The 24,623-nt window shown below is 45.4% G+C and overlaps 2 protein-coding genes across 5 annotated transcripts in view; one reads left to right on the forward strand and one right to left on the reverse strand.

Moving 5' to 3' along the window:
* The window catches only part of Ikbkg (inhibitor of nuclear factor kappa B kinase regulatory subunit gamma), a 36,182-nt gene extending 27,976 nt beyond the window's left edge, over positions 1 to 8,206 (reverse strand). Inside the window, exon 1 of one of the 4 annotated variants that reach the window (XM_035450206.1) lies at positions 8,117 to 8,206. Coding sequence is in view for 1 of the 4 variants with exons in the window: in XM_035450204.1 (XP_035306095.1) it covers positions 3,773 to 3,775 (3 nt within the window). In the remaining 3 variants the exon portion in view is untranslated. Of the gene's footprint in view, positions 1 to 3,101; positions 3,256 to 3,772; positions 3,874 to 8,116 lie in introns of those variants that run through there. The other 3 variants (XM_035450204.1, XM_035450205.1, XM_035450207.1) reach the window with 3 other exon arrangements.
* Positions 3,979 to 23,887, forward strand: G6pd (glucose-6-phosphate dehydrogenase). Its single transcript, NM_001246727.1, is given in 13 exon segments — positions 3,979 to 4,105; positions 4,635 to 4,762; positions 17,629 to 17,666; positions 17,770 to 17,878; positions 18,699 to 18,916; positions 20,776 to 20,934; positions 21,164 to 21,289; positions 21,565 to 21,658; positions 21,804 to 21,990; positions 22,305 to 22,540; positions 22,639 to 22,715; positions 22,813 to 22,905; positions 23,005 to 23,887. Coding segments are annotated over 12 exon segments (1,548 nt in total). The 5' UTR covers positions 3,979 to 4,105; positions 4,635 to 4,642; the 3' UTR covers positions 23,096 to 23,887.
* The last annotated feature ends 736 nt before the right edge of the window (positions 23,888 to 24,623 follow it).

Below are 24,623 nucleotides of genomic sequence, written 5' to 3' on the forward strand. Positions count from 1 at the left end.
AGTGGGACTTGCAGTGTCAGTCTGAGACAAATGACCCCTGGTCTGCTTATGTTGGTTTATAAACCAGATGAAGAACATGCTGGGCAGAGCTAACCTGAAGACTTTCTAAATCCTGCCTAAAACTGACTGCCAGGAAGAGGACAATCTCAATACAAGCTTCCAGAAGTGGACCTTCAGTAAGGTAGGATGCCTGTAACACTGAAGAATCTTGGCTATTTACACTAAAAGTGTTGATACCCATAGATCCATCTGCCCAAGCTCACCCAGCTGACCTTTCCCTCTGCTGCTTCTTCTTTATTTATTTATTTATTTATTTATTTATTTATTTGGTTTTGTGTTTTGAGACAGTGTTTCTCTGTGTATCTTTGGAGCCTGTCCTGGCACTCACTCTGGAGACCAGGCTGGCCTCGAACTCAGAGATCCACCTGCCTCTACCTCCCAAGTGCTAGGATTAAAGGCGTGCGCCACCAATGCCCGGCGACCCTTCCCTCTTCTTCACCTGCTTTTTCCTCCAGCTTCCAGAAAAGCCTATTCTAGTGTCCCTCACTCTCTCAAAGGATGAATGTGCTGAGGCCTTTTCACTGAGTTCCCATTCCTTCATGTTGAGATGCCTTGGGGCCTTTTCCAAAACACATTCACCCCTGCAGTAATTCTCTCCAGTCCCATGGCTTTAACCCAAATCTTAATATTGATAAAACCCAAACAGTTCTCACTCCTAAATTGCAGACTCAAATATAAAACTACTTGGATACTTAGAAGTCTACTCAAAAAAAAGAAGAAGAAGTCTACTCAAGGGGCTGGAAAGATGGTTCAACTGTTAGGAGTACTCAATGCTCCTCCAGAGCATTTGGTTCCTAGCACCCATGTTGAGCAGCTCACAACTATCTATAACTCTAGTTCCAGGGGATCCAATGTACTCTTCTGGTCTCTGACACAGACACACACACACACACACAGAGGTGTGAGCACAGACAGACAGACAGACAGACAGACAGACAGACACACACACACACACACACACACACACACACACACACACACACACAAATAAAAACTAAAATTAAATATTTTTAAAATAAAAAGAGGTCTTGTCAAAATTAATTTCCCAGAACTAGAAGTATATCTCAGCAATGGAGTACTTGCCAAACATTCACCAGACTCTGGATCCCCAGCAGTACCCAAAAAAGTGAGTCTCCCAAATCCACTTCTATCCACAACTTCCCTTACTATCAGTTGAAAACAAATCCATCCCCCAACTATCAGGACAAAAAATTTGAGCATTTCTGAGTTTTTGCTTGCTTGTTCGATTAGTTTTTCTGTTCCTTTATCTTCCCCCCTGCCCATCTTTTTAATTCATGAAGACACACTATAACATTAGGTATTTTAAGTGTGATCATGGTGTTGTAGTTATGTTTATTGAGAGTACTTTCTGAAAGAGATACATAATGAAACACTCACATGTCTGAAATTCACTGCATAACAAAAGAGATACCTATGGATAAACCCAATAGAAATGAAAACACATGTCCATATATAAATGATCACAGCAGCATTATTCAAAGCAGCCAGAGTGGAAACAATCCAAATGTCCACCAACTGATGAATAAGCAAAATCTGTTACAAAAACAAGAACACATGCTCCAAATAATTGCTAAGAGAAAGAAATGTCACTAAAAGCTATATACTGTATATACTTACAAGCATAAGAAATATCCAAAACATGTAAATCCTGACAGAAAGTAGTTTAGTGGTTACTTAGAGAAATGAGGTGGATTGGAGTTTCTTATTTAGGATTTCTTTTAGGGATGATGACAATGTTCCGCAATTAGTGATGTTTTCACACTCCTATGAACCCACTAAAAACCACTGAATTATACACCTTAAATACGTGAATTGTAGCCAGATGTGGTGGTGTACTTCTGTAAATCCTAGTACTTAGGAAGTAAAAGCAGGAGGATGAGAAACTCAAAAAGAAGGGATCTTCATGAGACTCTCTCCAAAAATTTTGAATTATGGGCAAGTGACACATCTCAGTGGATAACTATTGGTATGCAAGCCTGGAAACCTGAGAACACATTCTGGCCATGACACTCCACACACATCATGCATACACACACACAAATAGTAAATATTTTTAGTTTTTAAATGTGAATGGTGCAGCATGCAAATTATGTCTCAAGAAAGCTGTTTTTGAAAATTATAATGGGTGGAGCAAAAAAGATGATTACTCAGTGGTTAAGAGCACTTGCTGTTGTTGCAGAGACAGTTCCCAGCACCCACATGGTGGCTCACAAACATCTGCAACTCCAATCCAAGGGGACCTCACACCTTCTCCTGAATTCCTTTAGCAACAGGCAAGCATGTAGTACACATACATACTCACAGCCAAAACACCCACACACATAAAATAACATCTTTTCTAAAGAGGAAAAAAAATCATGGTAGAGTACTGTAAGGGCTGTGAATTAAAGTTAGCTATGAGTTGATAGAGACAACTAAGAAATGTGTACATGGAACTTACTATGTTAATATTTCTACTTTTGTACATTTTTAAAGTTTTCAGTAATAAAAGGCTGACAGCACTATCATCCTTCACATGGATTACTGCAATAATCTCTTTACAGATCACCATGCTTTCTTCCCTTGCCTTTTACAATCAATTGACCCCACTGGGACCAGTTACATCAAAGATAACTTTGACTGTTTCTCCCTTTTATCGTGAACCCTTCAAAAACAAAGGCAAAGTCGGTACACTTGAAAAAGCTGAGGCAGGAGAATCTTGTGCTCGTGGTCTGCCTGGCCTACATTTCGAGATGCTGTTTCAGAAAACAAAGTTTCATCAACAGAAAAATGTCTGTGAACTAAGAGTTCTAGCACTTGGGGCCAAGCCCTTAGGCGACAGATAAGCAGAGGGAAGGACAGAAATCAGTCCAAGTAAGCTGGGTCGCGAATCTGCACTTCTTGAATAAATGCTCTAAAAAGCATTCGAAAGCATGCAACAGAACAAACTGGGCCCAAGGTGGGGGGAAGGGGGCTCAGGAGCCTCGGAAGCTGCATAATGGCCACCGATGGAGCCCTATCTTTGGAGAAGAGGACTACACCTGTCAGCAGAGTCGGCCAGAAGTGAAGAGGGCCTGAGCAGCGGAACCCGACCTCTCAGATTGAATCGGAGCTCTCAGAAAGTCCTGGTTGGGCGGTCACCCTTCCCTTCTCGGCTGTGGAAACCCCTGCTTCCGGCTTCCGGTGTCGTAAGTGTGGGATCCGGAAGTAAAACACAGACTCGAAGTCGAGGAGATTAACTGGAGCTGCGAAGCCACAATAGTGCTGCATCCCACTCTGAAGAGAAGCCTCAGACCGCCAGCCTGCATTGGCTAACCGAAGAGCGCAACGCTCTTCACTGATAAAGATCACACACACACTCACACACACACACACTTACACACTTTTTTTTTTTTGATACAGGGTCTCTCTCCTAGCTATCCAGATCTACCTGCCTCTGCTTCCCGGGTGCTTGGAATTAAAGGCGTGTGTCACCTCGCCCACAGTTGTCCCCACCCCATTTTCAAGGCGTCGCATTCGCAATGAAACACCCCAGTTTTAGTCTGGTTCTGTCACTGGGCTCTCTGCCACCAGGTCCCTACCATGGAAAAAGCCTAGAAGAAGCTGCTAAAGGACGCCAAACCGATTGCAAGGGGAGGCGTGGCTATGCTGCTAACGGAAGTGGGGTCATCCAGGAGTGCGCAGGGACTCGAGGGTCCATCGGAAAACAGACCATAAAGTATGGCTGGGGTAGCGATGGGGACGCAGGAGAACTGTGCGGAGCTGTATCTGTGCCAGCAAAGCATCACGATCGCGGAGCAGGAAAGCAGGGACGGCCAACAGGGTGGGGCTGACAAGGGATGCGTGCGCACCTACTTCTGCTACTCTCCCCTCCCTCACCGATGGAGTAGTCCGAAGCTCCTCCTCTCCTGCCTCTCCTGAGGCGGGTCAGCTCAGTCAAAGCACCCGCCCTCCTGCGTTAAACGAGCCAGCTAAGCGCAGCCCCCGGAAACGAGCTGTGCACTCCAGAACTGTAAACCTGTTTGGCAGCAGCAACTAAACACAGGTAAAGGGGGTGGTCTGATAGCACACCGGTGGAGGGATGTGCTTCCCGCTTATGAGCCGCGTGTCCCTTTGATGAGCGCTATTTGTTATGCTTGGATATGGAAAAAGATCTACGAGGTCTTAACCCATCCCATTGTACCCCGCACTTCCCCGCATTAGGCCCATGAGGACTAGACTTTTAGAAGAGAAGGGTCTTTCTGGGATCATTTAGCTTGGCCAGCAGAGAGCTGGGGCTGAACTCCATCATCTGCACAATGAAAAGATGCTCAGTTCATTGTGGCGTTTCTGGCAGAGACTGGAGTGCGATGGCCCCAGACACAGTGCGATGCTCTGACCGCGTCGCTTTCCCAGAGTGGATTCCCTAGCTGAATTCCATTAATGCTTATAGAGATTTCGTAATGTACAGCCCCCAGAGAAGACAACATAGGATATGGCTGGAGCCCAGAAGCAGCAGTTTCTGATTCTGATAAGGTTAAGTTGTCAATGCTCTTCTGTTCTCCTGCCTTATCAATGAGTCTTTCTTCCACCAGAAAACACCATGGCAGAGCAGGTGGCCCTGAGCCGGACCCAGGTGTGTGGCATCCTGAGGGAAGAGTTGTACCAGGGTGATGCCTTCCACCAAGCTGATACACATATATTTATCATCATGGGTGCATCGGTGAGTCTCCCCTCAGGCCCTGAGTGTAAAAAAATCAAATGTAGCATTTTGCAAGGCACTTCTCTCTCTTTACCTGAACTTTCCCAACTGACTGCTAAGGGGCCACACAGGTTCTAATTTGAACTCACGGCATATGTTCCCACCTGTGTGTCCTGATCATCACAGCAGTCAGTACCTGCTGTACATCATGTACTTCTGTCAAATTTCTCATTTGCAAGGCTTTTCAGAAATCTATGTTCAGCCATTAAATGTGGGCCAGACTTGGAGCATGCAAGTTCTAAAGCACCATCTACTTGAACTTCTTCCTCCTGGATGGAAAAAAAAAAACTGAGGTGCAACCAGGAAGTGCTATTCAGTCTATATGTTTTCCAAATCTGTAATTTGACAAATGTTACAGTTGCTTTCAGTGAAAGGATCTGAGGTCCTGCCTCTGCCTCTTTTCTCTCTATTGCATGAAGTTCCCTGGAGGCAAACACCTACTCTTTACCACATCTTCCAGAGCCTACTGCAGATTTCTGTTGATTCCACCTGGTTCCCAGTTGTCTAACTAAAACAACTACCAATATGCTCTGTTAGGAAAAACTGAAGAACAGAAGCGTAGTCAGAGGGGTGGTGTGATGATGGTACACAGTGAGACTGGGGCAGGTGGGGCACCCTCTCATGTGCTTTGTGGAAGCAGGGCATGTTCAGTGACCAGGGTTTTGTGGAAAAGGTAAACTCAATTGCTTGCTTTTAACCCTAGAATCTGATCACCCTCGTGTTACCATCTTCACTATTAACTTATTGTGTAACCTTGAGCAAGAACTTCACTAGAGCTAATGTGTTATTGAGAGGGTAGCCACTACTAGCTCAGCACCTTGCACACTTTGGGCCCCTCAGTGCTGGGTGAACTCTGTGGTTCTTTGTTCATACAGAGCATTGCCACCCACTAAGGGTTAGGGCTGTAGCTCAGTGGTAAAGTACTAGGCTCTTATGCATGAGGCCCTAAGTTCAATTCCCGGTACTATCAAAAAAGAGGAAATCAGAACATGCCACCCCCTTTGCCAGACGTGTTCTTTGTCAGCCTTGTATTTCAGAGCAAAAGTGGAGTGAGAAAACTTAGAAAAGGAATGCAGAAACAGAGGAGAAGGGCTCAGCCACTGAAAGGGCAAGGGAGAGACACCCCCAAGGCACTGTCCCCTAACTCCCTATAACTGTAAGACCCAACAGAGGTACCCAGTTGGAACACACAGTACAGCAGTCCTACCCTCAGCCGTAGCACCAGCCTAGTCCCCTTAAAGGAGCCATGCATACATGTATCAACTACAAACCTTAGCATATAGGACTCTGACTATTAGGTCCTTCAGTCTAAATGACCACCTGGAAGAGAAAGTAACTAAGGATGATTTCCCCTGCCCCACCCATGCTTTTATAAGCTTGCAACAATAATAATCTAAACATCAAAGATAGTTTACAACTGGCAGACCTGAACTCTTAGATACCTCATTGATAGCTTGTTGTGTGACCTGGAACAAATGTCTCCATTTCTCTGAACATTAGTAGTCTTCATCTAACAAACAAGGGCCAGACAGCCTCTGGCTTTATCCTAGACTAATTATGTGAGTTCTAGCCTGAAATTGAGCAACTTCATTTCACTGCAATCGGTATGGTTCCCCTTTGCTCTCCTCTGCTCTGGAGTGAGAACTGAGGCTTCCAGAATAGAAATGTGAACTGCTAGCTCCAGCAGAAAGGAGTGGGGAAGAAAGAGAAGTTTGCTGAAGATCATCATTTTTTTTTCTCTGTTCTTCTCAGAGGGCCTGAGACAAATAGACCCTGTGCCGGGACAGCCCCCAGAATATCTCTTGCCTGACACTTTACTGAATGCATGAGGCAGGCAAAGTGCTGATCTAGGATACCTGCAAGTTCTCCATTCATTCAATGTAGCAATCAAGTGTCTCCTCCAATCCACAACAGCCTCAGTCCCTAGCCTCATGGGGACAGTGTCTTTTGGGAGCAAGCAAACCAACAGGATTTTAGGCAGCTGTATGTGACAGAAGTCACAAATGGTCTCTTGTGTACTAAGACCCCTGCAGCACACAGGTCCCAAGTGGACCTAGAAAGCAAGGCTGGTTGAGGATTAGAGGGCAATTGTCCTCTAAATTGGGAACAAGCTCAGTGTGATCTAGAAACTAAAAGGAATCCAGTGGCTGCCAGGCCCCAAGCCTAGGAAACTGGAACACACCAGGACAAGTTGAATCCAAGTAGTGCCCTCTACTCCTTCTTCCTCCCCAGGTCCTTGCCCAGTCTTACCCATGTACCCAGCTTCCTACCTAGGGGCATTCTTATGCTGCCTCACTGTAGCCACTCCTCTTCTCAGGACTCCCACCCAAACAAGGAAGGAAACAGAAATCCTTACTGCCCCACTCTAGAAAACCTTTTCCTTGTGGACTGGTAGGGGGAAGGATCTGTGAACCTAAAAGGACACCTCCCCCCACCCAATAAGACCTTGGTGAGGCTAGAAAGTGACGCTTTTCCCCTTATGCAGAAGAAAAGGTATAGGTCTGGGAGTCCACATGGGCAGATGGGTTCACTACAGGGCTCATCTCTATACATCAGTTTTCCCACCTAGCCTGTGTGATAGCCATAGACTGTGGGTACTCAAGGTCCATCCTGCTGACAGGCCTGTATGAGGAGTGACCTGGCACTCCAAGTCCATCCCTCTTCTTGAGTCATTTCAGAATTGACTTCTCCCTTGGGCTGGTAAGATTCTTGCTGTGTCATGATGACCTTGGCATTCTCCCAAAAGCCTGGTGACTCGTGGAGTCACTCGTGTAGGAAGGAGGCCTTTTGTTAGATTTTTTAGCCCAAACCTCCCTAACACACCCCCCCATCTCATTCCAGTAGCTGAAAGGCAGCTCATCCTCAGTCACAGCCCAGAACTCTACTTTGGGAAGCTAGGTAGGTCCCTCATCCACAACAACCCTTGGCTGTGGTTTCGGTTTATAAAACAAGAGGTCAAACCTCAGCTGACCATAGGCCAGTTGGTACTCAGGGCTCTTTGCCCTTATCTGACCTATAGTTGTGGCTGGAGATCTTAATCATGCCCTAATTCTCCTAAGTCACCACATGTCCTTAGGTAGCTCCTTCCCCTGTCATGATCCTTGGGCAATGTGAGGGGGTGGCAAAGATGAGAGACTTTCAGCTACCTCTCTAATTGCCCCCACTCCCACACATTTTAGATTTTAGTTCTTCTCATGTTCCTTACCTAAGAGGAGATCAGGGAGAGCCATGAAGCCAGCAGGAAAGGCAGGGTCACCCCCCCCCCCATCCCTGAGAAGAACGGCTGCCTCCCGCCTCCACTGTCCTTAGTCCTACCTCACCTCCCTTGAGTGACTTGAAGCCAGGTAGACTGTCGGTTGCAGGGACTGAGCTAAAACAAGGAGAGCAGGTTCTATGTCTGGTTAATCCCAAAGGGAACAAGAACAAACAGCTCTGGGTGTGGGGCAACTGTGACTCAGCAAACCTGTCCCTTGCCACCAATACATTGGCTGGAGTTTGTCCTGATTCCTCCCAGTCTGTTGGAATTTGATCATAAGCAAACACTGCCTGCTTAGAGAAGTTTGCAGGCCAGTGTTCTCATTGTTTCTTTCAGTGTCTAGTTCCCAGCAAGCCAGCCGTTTCTGGTGTGTGAGAGACCAGGACAACATGAGCTGTAACCCACATCCCACTGATGAGAGATGCCAGAGACAGACCATGAGGTTACTCTGAGGAACCAAGAGCCATCCTCAGGGGAGATGCTGGCCCAGAATGGGGCTTGTCTAAGCTGACCTTTGTGGGACCTATAAGGACAGCCATCTGGCACAACAGGGTAAAAGCTGTGCCAAGCAAAGTGGCTTAGGGGACAGCAAGTAGGCCACTCAGATGGCCATACTAGGTATCATATGAGGGAGTGACAGAACAATAGGAGCCCAGCTGGCAAGTCTTAGACATTTTCCTAAAGATACTCGTCATAGCATGGGGCTACAAGGTGGCCATTGGGCTCAGGCTTCCAGAAGTTCATATGGAAGATGGCAGTTATCGAGTGGACCCACTCCACAGTGCTCAAAACTTTAATCCTGAACAATTGACAGACATGGGCACTGAGTGGAGGGAATTGCTCCCTCAGGCCAACACAGGTTACCAAAGTTTGGTAACAGGCCCCTGTAGAAGTTTTGGGAACCCAGTAGAACCTAGAAATGACCTACACACACTTGCTTCCATGGACCTGTCACTCAGAAAACTTCTGAAGACAAATATTTAAGCCGCTGGAAATTCTGATTGTCCATAGACATCCTTATCAAGAACTGCCATTTCCTATAGAAATGTATTCATCAATGCAGCCACATAGCTCAATCTCTTTTGTTTGTTAATATGTTACTGAGGACATACCACCTCAAGGCTTCCTGCATGCTAAGCAAATCTACCACTGAGCCTGAGCCTGAGCCTTCCCCCCACCACCCTTTGCCCCTATTTTTTTACACAGGGGCTTACTACATTTCTCAGGCTGGCCTTGAACTTGTTAATCTCCTGTCTCAGCCTCCCAACTACTGGGATTAGAGGTATATACTACTATATCTGTCTCAGTCATTTTGAAGTTTGTATCTAAGGTTGTATTGACTCTTCAATTATTTTTTTTTTTTTTGGTTTTTCGAGACAGGGTTTCTCTGTGGCTTTTGGAGGCTGTCCTGGAACTAGCTCTTGTAGACCAGGCTGGTCTCGAACTCACAGAGATCCACCTGCCTCTGCCTCCCGAGTGCTGGGATTAAAGACGTGCACCACCAACGCCCAGCTGACTCTTCATTGTTTTGATTATGTTTTATCTATTTTATGTATATGGGTATTTTGCCTGCATGTATGTCTGTACAAGTTGCAGTGCTGGTGCCCTTAGAAGTCAGAAGAGGGTATCAGATCCCCCTGAAACTAGACTTACAGATGGTTGTGAGTAACCATATGGGTACTGGAAATCAAACCAGGGTCTTGTGAAAGAATATCCAGTGCTTTTAACCACCAAGCCACCACTCCAGCTCCACCTCTTCATTTTAAAGAGCTAGTCAGCATGGGCTATGTTGTGTATTAGTCCACTTGTGATGGCAGGAAGTTACCTATTGGTTATTGTGCTAAAGGAAAAAGCAGTTCACTTCGATTTCTGGAGGTACCTGATCCATGGAGCCCAGCATCTTCGCAGGTCACAGTGGGCCCAGGTAAAGAGTATTGTTCTGGCTGCATTCTGCATAGCTTGTTTAAACTTGGCAAAGTTCATGCCACCTAGACCAACTCCATCTGAAAACTCATTCCAAACATCTGGGAAATTAGTGCCGAAATACCTTGTTAGATGGAGTGGTGTTTTGAATTTTTAATTAGATATGCCTGTAAAAGTTTCAACAAATTGCTTTTGCATAAATATTCAGGTCCTTAATACTCAGAGATGCTCACCTCTCCCCATGTAGTAGCAGTACCCTGTGTAGTGTGAGTTTGCACCCATCCCATATTCCTAATTATAGAGTTTGAGATGAAAGGGCAGATACCTACTCTATTGTTCAAGAGCTTGGTAGCCATTTCAGCCCCTCCTTCTTATACTTTGTTTGACAAGGTACGAACTGAAAGCATGCTGGGCTGTTGATGGTTACTGGAGATTGAACTGGGTGTGTACATTGGCTTAGAGTGGAGCATGGAGGGTGTTAGATAGGTCATTTTTAATGGAGTTGGATCATTTTCTCTGTAAGCCCACACAATAGTATTCTATTGAACTTATTTCTAGGTTCTTTATAATACTAACTTTTGTAAATGGTATTGTTTTAAATTTCTTATTTTAAATTGCTTATTTTGCCAACTACTTGGTGTTAGTAAATAAAAGCAGTTAATCTGTATCTATTAATATTTATAGTGTTTTGTGGGGTGCTGTTTGGTTTGTTAGTTTTGCAATGATAGAGATCAAACCCACTGCCTCATGCTTGCTAAGCACTTTACCACTAAGCCCCAGATGTTTATAATTATTATTGGAATATATATATATAAAAGGACACAGGGGCTGGAGAGATGGCTCAGAGGTTAACAGCACTGGCTGCTCTTCCAGAGGTCCTGAGTTGAATTCCCAGTAATCACATGGTGGCTCACAACCACCTGTAATGAGATCTGTTGCCCTCTTCTAGCCTGTAGACATATATGCAGACAGAACACTGTATACACAATAAATAAATAAATCTTTTTTTAAAAAAAAAGATGACTTCTACTTTAAAAAAAGAACACAGACCTTAAGGGTGTGGCTGGACAACTTTTCACAAACTTGGCACACCCTTGTAAATTTCTCCCACATTAAGAAACAGGCTGGAGCCAGGCGATGGTGCCACACACCTTTAATCAGGAGGCAAAGGCAGGTGGACCTCTGTGAGTTCAAGCCAGCCTGGTCTACAGAGCAAGTTCTAGGAAAGCTCCAAAGCTATACAGAGAAACCCTGTCTTGAAAAACCAAAAAAAGAAAGGAGAGAGGGGAGAAGAAAGAAAGAAAGAAAGAAAGAAAGAAAGAAAGAAAGAAAGAAAGAAAGAAAGAAAGAAAGAAAGAAAGGCTGGAAAGATTAAAAAAAAGTACTTGTTACTTTTGCTCAAACCCAAGTTTGGTTCCTAGCACCCACATCAGGCAGCTAACAACTCCCTGTAACTCACAATCCAGGGAACCCAGTGGCCTCTTTTGCTTCTATAGGTGCCTATACCAGTGTGCATATACCACCACACATATACATAATTAAAATAAAATAAATATTTAAATAAAAAGAAGAAACAGAGCATTATCATCTGAAGTCCTACCCCTTATGAAGCTGAAGCAGGAGATTCAGGGAAGACGTTCAAGACTATCAACACAACAAGGCTCTTGCTTAAAACAATGTAAAACATATGGTGGTACACTCCTGTAATTCCAGAGAGGTGGAGGCAGGAGGGTTAGGAGTTCAGGGCCAACCTTGGCTACATAATGAGTTTGAGGCTAGCCTAGGACACATAAAACCCAGTCTTAAAAAATTACAGCAAAAACCTACACTCAAAAAGCATCCCTCTGCTTTTACGCTCTTTTCTTTGTACACATTGTAGTGCATAAATAGTAGTGGGGCCGGAGAGATGGCTCAGTGGTTAAGAGCACTGACTGTCCTTCCAGAGGTCCTGAGTTCAATTCCCAGCAACCACATGGTGGCTCACAACCACCTTGAATGAGATATGGTACCCTCTGCTGGTATGCAGGCAGAAGACTGTATACTTAATAAATAAATAAAATCTTTTTTAAAACATAGTAGCTGTACTGTTGATGGCCTAATTTAGGACATTTCTTAGGTATCCACACAATTCTTAGGTACCCCTGCTAGCCAGTTTACTACCTCCCCAGGCAAACACTCACCTGAGTTCTGTCATAATAGACTCATGTTGCCCATTCTTGGACTTTTAAGTGAACCCATGAGTATTCAGTCTCTTGTGTCTAGGTTCTGTGGTTTAGCATAATGTATCTGAGATTTGCCAACATTTTTTGGAATGGTAGAATGGTAGCTCATTCCTGAGTAGCTGAATACAAATATACAGTTTGTCTATCTGTGTGCTGATTTATTTGAGCATCTCCAGGCTTTTGTTTTTTGTTTTTGTTTCATTTTGAGATAGGGTTTCTCTGTAACACTGGCTGTTCTGGAACTTGATCTGTAGACCAGGCTGGCCTCGAACTCATGGAGATCCCTCTGCCTCTTTCTCCCGATTGCTGGGACTAAAGGTGTGCACTACCACCACCTGGGTCCAAGATATTTTAAATTAAAACTGCCACAATCATTCACGAACAGATCTTTGGATGGTTGGCTGCCTGCTTTTTTCTCTGGGAGAACACCTAGTGGAGGAATTGTGGGTCATAAGATAGGAGTAGGTACTTCACTTGATAAGAGGCTGCCAGGCTGTTTTAGATTTAGTAACTATTGCACGTTTCTATCCACAGTCTGTGAGGTCCACACCAGTTTTTTTGGGGGGAAGGAGGGAGTTCTATTTGACATAAGGTACCATGTAGCTCAGGTTAGCCTAGAACTCACTATGTTGCCCAGGCTAGTCTTTGAATCATGAAGTTCCTCCTGCCTCCCAAGTGGTTGAATTATAAGTATGTACCAACATGTCCAACTGTTAATCATTAGATTACAATCATTCTAATAAGTATGAAGTGGTGTCTTGCTCAATTTGTATTTTTTGACACCTGATGATCTTGAACACTTTCCATGTATTATTGAATGGCCATTCATTTTCTTTCTAGTGAAACATCTGACCAAGCCTTTTACCCATGTCAGTTAAATTGTTTTACATTTTTTGTCATAGGAGCTATTTAGATATTCTGAATATAGATAAGTTTAGTGAATGGTATCTCTAAGGCTGCAGCTTGTCTTTTTGATGTTAGGGATTATAATCTGGGCCATGCACATGCAAAGCACATGGCCACAATTCCAGGCTTGCCTGCCTATTTCCTTTCTTCTTTTCTTTGTTTCATAATACTGGAAATTGAACCTAGAGTTTCACATATGCCCTTCATATTTTCATATCATTCTCCTCTCCTATCACCTCTCTCTCTGTGCAGGCCTTGAACTCACTATGTATCCAAAGATAACCCTGAAGTCCTTATTCAAGGATAACCCTGAAGTCCTCTTACCTCCACTTCTGGAGTGCTATGATTACAGGCTGCAGTACAGTGCTAGCTTATGATTATTACTTTATATCCTAAGAAATCTCTACCTACTCCTATTGCTTTTTTTAATCTAGCAACTTGGCTAAATTCTCATTAACTCTAATGATTACTTTGTAGATTGATTTGAGATATTTTTTCAAGAAATTATTTTTATTAGTTCAAATTAGAAACAAGCCTGATTCACGTCAATCCCTGCCCTCTCCCTCCCCTCCTCCTACACCCCCACCAATCCCCCACCCCATCCCCCTTCTGCTTCTCAGGGAAGGTAAGGTCCTCCATGGGGGATCCCCCAAAGTCTGTCATATCATCCTGGGTAGGGCCTAGGCCCTCCCCGATGTGTCCAGGCTGAGAGAGCATCCCTCCATATGGGATGCGCTCCCAAAGTCCTTTCTTACTCCAGGGATAAATACTGATCCACTACCAAAGGCCCCATAGAGTACTGAGGCCTCCTCATTGACATCCTTGTTCAGGGCTCTGGATCAGTCCTATGCTGGCCTCCCAGACATCAGTCTGGGGTCCATACACTCCCCCTTGTTCAGGTCAGATATTTCTGTGGGTTTCACCAGCCCGGTCTTGACCCCTTTGCTAATCACTCAACCCTCTCTGCAACTGGGTTCCAGAGTTCAATTCAGTGTATAGCTGTGGGTGTCTGCTTGTGCTTCCATTAGCTACTGGATGAAGGCTCTAAGATGGCATTTAAGACAATCATCAGTCTCATTATAGGGAAAGGGCATTTAAGGTAGCCTCTCCATTTAGATTGCCAATTGATGTCATCCTTTTAGATCTCTGGAAATCTCCCTAGTGTCAGATCTCTCCTTGAACCTATAATAGCTCCCTCTATTATGGTATCTCTCATCCTGCTCTCCTCTATTCTTCCCCTAACTCAACTTTCCTGTTACCCCACTTCCTCCTCTCCCCTCCTCTTCTCCCCCTCTTTTTCTCCCAGCTCCCTCTCCCCTACCCCCATGCTCCCAGTTAGCTCAGGAGATCCTGTTCCCTTCCCCTTCTCTGGGGTCCATGCATTCTTTTCTTAAGAGTCCTCCTTGTTTCCTAGTTCCTTTGGTGAAGAGGATTGTAGGCTGGTAATCCTTTGCTCTATGCCTAAAATTCACATATGAGTGAGTACATACCATGTTTGTCTTTGTGACTGGGTTACCTCACTCAGGATGGTTTCTTCTAGTTCCATCCATCTGCCTGGAAATTTCAGGATTCCATTGCTTTTTTCTGCTGAGTAGTACTCCATTGTATAAATGTGCCACATTTTCTCAATCCATTCTTCAGTTGAGGGGCATCTAGGTTGCTTCCAGGTTCTGGCTATTACAAACAATGCTGCTATGAACATGGTTGAACATATGTCCTTGTTGTATGAGTGTGCATTATTTGGGTATATACCCAAGACAGGAATTGCTGGATCTTGAGGTAGACTGATTCCCATTTTCCTAAGAAACCTCCATACCTATTTCCAAAGTGGTCATACAAGTTTGCACTCAATAAACAAGCTATCATCTAATAATAAGTTTTTGTCTTTTTTCCAAACCTTACAACATTTTCATTTTCTTGTCTTATGATACTGGCAAGGACTTCTAGTTTAAGACTGACTAAAGAAGCAATAGCAACAAAAAAGAAGCAATAGCAGGCATTAAGAAATCTCCTCATAGACACCCAGACGTGTGTCTATGATCATGTTTCCAGAAAGATTTAACTGAGGAAGAGAGGCCTACCGGGAATGTTCATAGTACACCCTAATGGTTGCTGTCCCTGGCTGAACAAAAGGAAAACAAGAGAAAGTGAGTTGAGTGTCCATATTCATCTTTCTGCTTCTTGACTGTGAACACAAAGTACTTCACACCCCTATCACTATGCTTTCCCTGACATGACAGACTGTACCCCCAAACTATGAGCCTGAATGAACCCTTTATCCCTTAAGTTACTTTCTGTCAGGAATTTTGTCACTGCAACAAGAAAAGTAGCCAATACCACATGGTGTATGGTGTTCTTAGGATGTTTGATAGATGTCCCAAATCAAATTAAAGAGATTCCCTTCTGTCTTTGATTAAAAAATCTCAAATAGAATTTTTTACATTTGCTGAACTTAACAGAGTTGCTGTATTTTAAAAATCAATACACAGAAATATGTAAAGCTTTCTCAGAAGGCCTAATTTTGCAGACCTCTAATCCCAGCTACTCATTTTAGGCAAGCATGGTGGTGCATGTCTTTAGTCCCAGGAGGTAGAGGCAGGTAGATTTCTGTCTCAAAAACCAACCAGCCAGTAAATAGAAAGGCTTTTGCATCTGCCTTTGTCATCAAGTTGTAGAACTAAGGTCTCAGAGTGGCTGTAGGAATACTCCCCCTTTCTTCTGTCTTCAGGGGAAATTTGCTTCAGACTCAAATTTTCATTTCCTTGATTATGATAGAAGCCACTGGCAGTGCTCTCCAGGCCAGGGGTTGTCTCTAGTCATTGCCACCTCTTAGGTCTTTTGCTCCTTTATATTGTAGGTTGGATTTTTTCCAGACATTTGTCCTTCATGCTGAACATGGTGGCACATGTTTGTAATCCCAGCACAAAGGCTGAACAAGACGATTGTTTGGAGTTTGAAGCCAGCAAGGACTACATGCTGAATTTAAGACTAACATGGGCAGGACAAGGTGGCACACGTCTTTAATCCCAGCATTGGAAGACAGAGGCAAGCAGATCTCTGAGTCCAAGGCCAGCCTGGTCTACAGAATTAGTTCCAGGACAGCCAGGACTATACAGAGTTCTGGGATTAAAGGTGTGCCCCACCACTGCCCAGCAGTTGCTAGGTTTTTGTTGGGTTTTGTGGTGGTGGTTTAGTTGGGATTTTTATTAGTTTTGTTGTTTTGTTTTGTTAGTTTTTGAGGCAGGGTCTGGCTGGCTTTGAAATCCTGATCCTCCTGCTCCAACCACTTAAGTACCGGAATTATAGACCTGTGCCACCAACGCCAGCTTTTCTTTTTGGTTTGTTTGGGTTTGTTGTTTGGTTTGGTATTTGGGGAAGTTGTTCTTATATTGGTTTGATTTTTTGAGTTCTTAATTTAGTCTTTGAGATTTTCATACATGTATACAAAATACTTAAAGCATATCACCCCTCCATTGTCCCTCTAACTCCTGAGCCCCCTTCCACCTCACCCTCCCAACTTTTCTTTTTTATAACCCACTAAGTTCAGTTAGTGCTTCATCATCCACTCATTGAGCAACGAGGAGCCACACCCATGAAGAAAAATTATACTCCCCAGCAACCTTATGGTTGCTGCCAATAGATCCTTAGCTAGGGATAGGAGCTTGTGAACGCCCCACACACACACACACGCACACGCACACGCACACGCACACAGACACACACACACTCCATGCTGCCATGTTGACTGGCGTGATCTTATGCATATCTTCTACAAGCAACCACAGTTGCTGTGATTTCTTCATGTGTGCCACAGCCATGTCATATCCAGAAGACAATTCACACCTCTCCTCCCCATCCTCCAGCTCTCTTTTGTTAATTTTCTATTTTGTTTCCATTTGTTTTGTTTTTTTTACTGCAGGGATGGAAAGGAGAATCTGACTTCTCCAAAGTCACTGAGCATTATCCCCAACCCCAATTTTTTCATTGTATTTTTTCATTGCTTCCTTATAAATTTTTTTTGCTGTTTTAAAATTCTGGAGGAGGGGCTTTTGGAATAGTGTCTCCCTATATGTTGGAAGGTTATAAGGTTGCATGCCACCAAATCTGGCCTTTGTTACTGAGCGAAGACCACACTCTGCATCAAGCCTGGCCTGCTGCCATTTTTTCTAAGTTCATTAATTGAATGACCATCTCATTACTTTGTAGCCCTTTTATGCTAATGTGACATCTGTCATATCTCACAGAATTTGTTTTTGTTGTATGTGCTGCCTTTATCATTCTTAAGTTCTAATGAACTCAATGTCTAGGTTTTCATCTTGCACCCAGCAGACTCATCTACTTACCTGTATTGGTACAAGGCTGGGGCAGGCTTGAATTTCTGAGCTTCTCTGATGATATATGGGAGCATAATAGATATATCTGTAGCTGAGTGGTAACCCTAAATGAGGACGCATTTTACCAGTGGTGGGGAATGATCTAGGTCATGACAGCTCTTTCTGACCACGTTTCCTCTGCTGCAGGGTGACCTGGCCAAGAAGAAGATCTATCCCACTATCTGGTAGGTATATGTCTACACTATCCTGTCCCCCAAAAAACTCTTTACCAGGGATAGGCTTTGACCTTCCCTACCCAGTTTGAAAACAGTCTTATTGTAACCTTAGGTGGCTGTTCCGGGATGGCCTTCTACCCGAAGACACCTTCATTGTGGGCTATGCCCGCTCCCGACTCACAGTGGATGACATCCGCAAGCAGAGTGAGCCCTTCTTTAAAGTGAGTGACATTGGAGTATCCCAGAGCCTTGTTTTGCCCTTTCCCCTACCCCACAGCAAGACTAACTCCAGGCAGCCCATGAGGAAATGCCGCCCCCCCCCATCATAAGCAACACTTCCTTCCCCACTTTTCACTTGACTGGCAAAAAGGCAGGGCTACCCAGAACACTCAAGCTCTGACACCTCACATCCTTGTTCTCCCTTACCAACCACTTAAGAGCTGTGTCCTCTTACTTATGCCACCTTTTCTGTGACTTCTGAACAAAGACAGAAGAATATGGTCAATTCAGCCTCAGATCTGTTTCCCAGCTCCACTCTGACCCAGCCTCTCTGGCTCCATCCTGCTGTGCCCTGGTGCCACACTAAGTCATGCCAGCAGCTGGAAGTACCTCCAAGTACCTCTTCCCCCTGGCAAATGTGCTATATATTGGCATTTTCTCAGCACCTATAGTTTGCTGTGATAATTTTAGAGAGACATCCTTCTCCAACGTTCTTTTCTCTCAAGTCAGTTTCCTGAAATCAGAATTCTGTTCTAGGCATGAGGGCCCTAAAGATATGCAAACTATACCAGTACTTTGCCCCACCTGCATACAGTATTCCTGCTGTATGTCTCAGCCCCATCCCCATGGGTACACAAAGTTACCAAGATGAAGGAAACTCTTGTACTTGTGGAGCCAGGACAGTTGATTCAAGAGAAACCCAATTTAGCTGTGGAGCAAGACATTATACAAAAATGAGATCCTTCACTCCTTAGGGAAGAACAAGTATAGACTCTGAGAGAAGTAGAAGCTGGCGTTTACCTGTCTGTCTATCTCTCCCAGGCCACCCCAGAGGAAAGACCCAAGCTGGAGGAGTTCTTTGCCCGTAACTCCTATGTGGCTGGCCAGTATGATGATCCAGCCTCCTACAAGCACCTCAACAGCCACATGAATGCCCTGCATCAGGGGATGCAGGCCAACCGCCTATTCTACCTGGCCTTGCCCCCCACAGTCTATGAAGCTGTCACCAAGAACATTCAAGAGACCTGCATGAGTCAGACGTAAGGCCTATCGTTCTCTCTCCCTTCCTGTCTGTTTGCTCTTGCTTCTGCTACTCTAAACCCAGGTCAAGCCAGTCTAGGCAAGCTGAAAAGCTGAATGTTTGTTGTCCAGATGGATTAGCATTTCAAAAAAGGGAACAGGCTATAAGTACTAGAGTTTTCTAACAGCCTTTGTTATTACCACATATACTTACTCAGCAGCTTCTAGCCTCCAAGGCTCTTACTACAAAATAGTGGCCCCTTGGAACAGTTTCCACTGACCACAAGATGACAGTGTTGCTCCATAGAACACTGTTCATTGTGAGGCTCGCAGGCGCTCTCTCTCTCTCTCTCTCTCTCTCTCTCTCTCTCTCTCTCTCTCTCTCTCTCTCTCTCTCTGTCTCTTTCAGATCCCCAGCAGGCCCACCAGGAGGCAGTGTTGTTTTATAAGAGACCACTGCAGACTGAACGCCATCTTTCTTTCGTTTTTTGAATTTAGAAAACAACTTTAGTGCTCTGTTGTGAACAGCAAAGAAAGGAACCTGCTCTTTTAAAATCAATGGAAATCTGGGCAAGGTGACTCACACATATAATCCCAGCACTGTGGAGACTGAGGCAAGAGGAGTAGTTGGAGTTCAAGGGTAACCTGAAATACAGAGTGAAATCAAACAACAACAACAAAAAAAACTAAGCAGGGTATAGTGGCACACACATGTAATCCCAGGAGGCAAGGGGCAGGAGGATCACTATGTAGTCAAGGTTGGCATGGCTACATAGTGAATTTAAAGTTAGCCTAGTCTTCATAGTATGAACATGTCTCACCGGTGGTGGTAGCTCACACCTTTAATCCCAGTACTCTGGAGGCAGGAAGATCTCTGTGAGTTCAAGACCAGTGTGGTCTACAGAGGGACTTCCAGGATAGCCAAGGCTATACAGAGAAACCCTGTCTTGAAAAACCAAAAAAAGAACCTGTCTCAGAAAAAGCTAGTTTAAAAAACAAATAAAACCAATAGAAGTCAGTTGCATTGGGCCATAACTGTAGTCCCAGCTAATAGTCCCTAGTCCCAAGAGATGATGCAGGACTACTCTTTGAGCCCTTGAGTTCCAAGCCAACCTGAGTAACATAGCAAGACTTTATCTCAAGAATATAAAACCAGGGGCTACAGAGATGGCTCAATGGTTAAGAATACTGATTGCTCTTTCAAAGGTCCTGAGTTCAATTCCCAGCAACCACATGGTGGTTCACAACATCTATAATGAGATGTGATGCCCTCTTCTGGTGTGCCAATGTACATGAAGACAAAGCACTCATATACATTAAATAAGTAAGAATATAAAAACCAATGAGGGAGGCCAGACACGATGGCACATGCCTGTGATCCCAGCTCTTAAGAAGTAGAGACAGGAGAATCAGGAGTTTAAGGTCATCCTTGACTACATAGCAAGTTCTAGGCCAACCTTGGCTACATGAGACCTTATTTCAAACTAAATAAAGTAAAACTAATAGGAAGCTGTGTCCTTGATATCCTATCTGTCTACTTCTCTGTTGGATGCTGGGCTACTTCTGACCCACTGAGGATCTGGCATGGGAAAAAGGGAAACAAATGCCCACCCAAGAATGTGCCAGTCATGCTACCCTTAGCACCAAGGTGGGCAAATCCCAGAAACTGATCCAGTCCTCAGCATGTTAGCAGGAAGGCTTCTAAGATGCTGCCTGTGCAGGGTAAGGATAAATATCAGTCAGTAGAGCTCCCTGGGTCACCTGAGAATATAGAGTGGATGAAAGCTCTGCTTCCTGGGGTGAGGGTCAGGGTGACATGGCCCTGGGCCTATTCCTGGGGGAAGATTTGGGAAATAACATGACTGGGGGCTCCTAGCAGAGGCTGGAACCGCATCATAGTGGAGAAGCCCTTCGGGAGAGACCTGCAGAGCTCCAACCAGCTGTCGAACCACATCTCCTCTCTGTTCCGTGAGGACCAGATCTACCGCATTGACCACTACCTGGGCAAGGAGATGGTCCAGAACCTCATGGTGCTGAGGTGCAAAGGGGACAGGGTGGAAGAGTACCAGGGCAAGGGTGGCAATGTGAGGAGCCCCACCTGCCCCACTACCCCAAAGACAGATTCCTCAAAGGTACCGGCCAGGGTGCTAGGCCCTAGCTTGGCTCAGTTACAACCACTATACTGTGGAATCCCAAGGGTAGATCCATTCACAGACCCTTCCATAATAATGTCTCCCACGCTAGCCTCTTTCCTATACCTCCCACAGATTTGCCAACAGGATCTTTGGCCCCATCTGGAACCGAGACAACATTGCCTGTGTGATCCTCACATTTAAAGAGCCCTTTGGTACTGAGGGTCGTGGGGGCTACTTTGATGAATTTGGGATCATCAGGTAAGAACCCATATCCCACCCCAACTTAGTTCATCCTCACACCCTGAGGGCTATTATTCAACCCATCCAGCTAAACCCCAAAGGGTTCCCAGGGTCAGCAACTACTTTGTTGCCTTAGGAGACCTGGAAGACACTAGGGTTAAGGAAGCAAGGTTTCCCAGTTTGTCACTAGAAAGCCTTGTTTAGTAATCCTAGGGCCCCTAGAATTTGGTCATACCCTTGTTCCCACCCTGGAAGTGGCACTTGACCACAGTATCTGCCTCTTCTGATACTAGGGATGTTATGCAGAACCACCTCCTGCAGATGTTGTGTCTGGTGGCCATGGAAAAACCTGCCTCCACAGATTCAGATGATGTCCGTGATGAGAAGGTAGGTAGAGAGGCATTTCTGCCAGTTCCCCAGCAGCTGTGCCTATGGTAGGCCACTCTATGACAAGGCACTGGGCTCATGTCCATTTCCCTACACCCTCCCTGTGACTGAGGGGCCCACCCATTCTACATTGGTTTTCTCCCAGGTCAAAGTGTTGAAATGTATCTCAGAGGTGGAAACCAGCAATGTGGTCCTTGGCCAGTATGTGGGGAACCCCAATGGAGAAGGAGAAGCTACCAATGGGTACTTGGATGACCCCACAGTGCCCCGTGGGTCCACCACTGCCACCTTTGCAGCAGCTGTCCTCTATGTGGAGAATGAGCGGTGGGATGGTAGGTGACACCTCTAGGACCCAGAAAGGTAGTGCTAGATGTACCCTCAAATATACACTTATTAGCATGGTCAGACACATGGTGCTGAGTGTTAAGGGATGCTGGAAGGAGGGCTGGCACAAGTGGAACACCACCCTAGTCATATTTATTCCTCATGTACACATTCACACATGTACACAGGCACCAGGAATCTCCCTTCCTCCATCCCTCCCTCCCTCCTTTCCTCTTTCCTTCCCTCCCTTATTCACACACACACATTCACACAACACAAGACTATAGGAAAGTCAGTTCCTGAGGCCAGCCCTGCCCCTTAGGGGTACCCTTCATCCTGCGCTGTGGCAAAGCCCTGAATGAACGCAAGGCTGAGGTGAGACTACAGTTCCGAGATGTGGCAGGCGACATCTTCCACCAGCAGTGCAAGCGTAATGAGCTGGTGATTCGTGTGCAGCCCAATGAGGCTGTATACACCAAGATGATGACCAAGAAGCCTGGCATGTTCTTCAACCCTGAGGAGTCAGAGCTGGACTTGACCTATGGCAACAGATACAAGGTTCCCACGGGGGGACCATCTGGGCAAGGCCCTAAGGGAGGACCTAGGTAGGCAAGTACAGTGGTATCAGCAACATTACCCCTTTCCCAACCCTGCAGAATGTGAAGCTCCCTGATGCCTATGAACGCCTCATCCTGGATGTCTTCTGTGGGAGCCAGATGCACTTTGTCCGCAGGTGAGGGACCCCCAGCCTAACATAGTCAGGCAAGAGAAGTGGCTTTCTCCCTCCCCACACATATGCCTCCACTCCATTCTATACTGTATCCCTTCAGTGATGAACTCAGGGAAGCCTGGCGTATCTTCACACCACTGCTGCACAAGATTGATCAAGAGAAGCCCCAGCCTATCCCCTATGTTTATGGCAGGTAAGGGAAGGATGGGAGCTAAGGGAGCCATGCCAAATGAAGCAGGGCAGTGGGAATTACCAGGGACAAGGGTCACTCATGTCTCCCTTTGCCTCCCAGCCGCGGCCCCACAGAGGCAGATGAGCTGATGAAGAGAGTGGGCTTCCAGTATGAGGGCACCTACAAATGGGTGAACCCTCACAAGCTCTGAGCCTTGGGAACTTATACCATCTGCACTCTGCCCCTTTTGGACACCCTTTCTGTGTCTATCCTTCTTACCACCTAACCTCATATTTGGACTATTAGCCCCACATTGGAACGACTTTGGGACCATAGGCTTTAGCCACACATTCCAGTCCCTGGGCTCGTGCCACCACTCTATACCCTATGCTGCTGCTGCTGCTGCTACCACTGCCACCACCACCATCACTGCTGCTGCTGCTGTTACCACCACCACTGACCCCAGCTACATTCCTCAACTATCAAGTTCTCCAAGTTCTCAAAACTCACTGTAATGCTTTCAGGGCCACCATTGACCCTATCTGAGCCACCCATCTCTCCACAAGAAGCAAATCACCTCCTCCCCTCACTCCAGTCCCTGCAAAGGGAAGAAGAACAGCCTATCAGTCTGTCCCTAGACTCCTCAAGACAGGAGTTAGGAACAATGGGGAGGAACCTTGAGCCTCAGAGGGATAAAGACCAAACCACACTCCCTAGTGTCTATGGGCAAGCTCCTCAAAATTCAAATGAAATGGTCAAGGACACCCATGTGAGAAGACCTGCCCATGGCCACACCAGCTTCAGTGCCACTTGACATTCCTCCTCACCAGCTGGAAGAGACCACATACTGCCTAACAATATTGTGGCACTAGAGATGTCCCCTAACCAACTCCATACTCCATGGTCATCATCCCACCCACAGGCAGCCTTCTCACCAAAGGAAGGCAGAAGTAGCAGCTATGATTTCCCTACCCCAACCTTGCAATTAAATCCTCCAACAGTTTTACCTGTCCCCCTTGTCATTTCCTCCCTGCTATCCAGATCTATGAAGGAAAGACTTATTTCCTCCACTCCCATGTATATTAGTCAGGGTTCTATAAAGGAACAGAACTAATTATAAATATATATGTTGCTTACAAGCTGCAGTACAAGTAGTCCAACAATGCTGTCTCTAGACAAAAAGGCCAAGGATCCAGTAGTTGCTAAGTCCATGAGACTGGGTACCACAGCAGCCCCAATCTCATGCTGGAGTCCCAGTTTTCAGTCTAGGTTAGAATCCCAAAGAAGTGGGTTCTAAGCCCAGCAAAGAAATGGCTTGTGAACTTGCCAGCGAAAGTGAAGACAGGCAGGGAAAAAAACAAATTTCCTTTGTCCATGTCCTTTTCTGTTGGCTGCCACCAGGTGTGGCCAGATTTAGGGTGGACCTTCTGACCTCAAATGATCTGGATTTTGAGTGGATCTTCAAGACCTCTCACTAGCCTGCTATTGAGAACTGGGTATCCTCACCCCTCCCTGCTCTCCTATCCAGGATGGCAATACAGTCTGTTTAGGGTGAGGATGGCAGGCAGGACCTCAGACCTAAAGGATGAGCTGAGGCTCCTTCCCAGAAACCTTCAAGAAAAATGGATAAAGGCAAAAGAAAGAACATTACCAAGTTTATTCTTGCCTATTTGCTAGGATGGCATATGGCACTGTTGGAGAAGGGTAATCTTGGTATTGTGCAATCTCAGCAAGGCAAT

Source organism: Cricetulus griseus, chromosome X (assembly GCF_003668045.3).
Source record: "Cricetulus griseus strain 17A/GY chromosome X, alternate assembly CriGri-PICRH-1.0, whole genome shotgun sequence".
Lineage (NCBI taxonomy): Eukaryota > Metazoa > Chordata > Mammalia > Rodentia > Cricetidae > Cricetulus > Cricetulus griseus.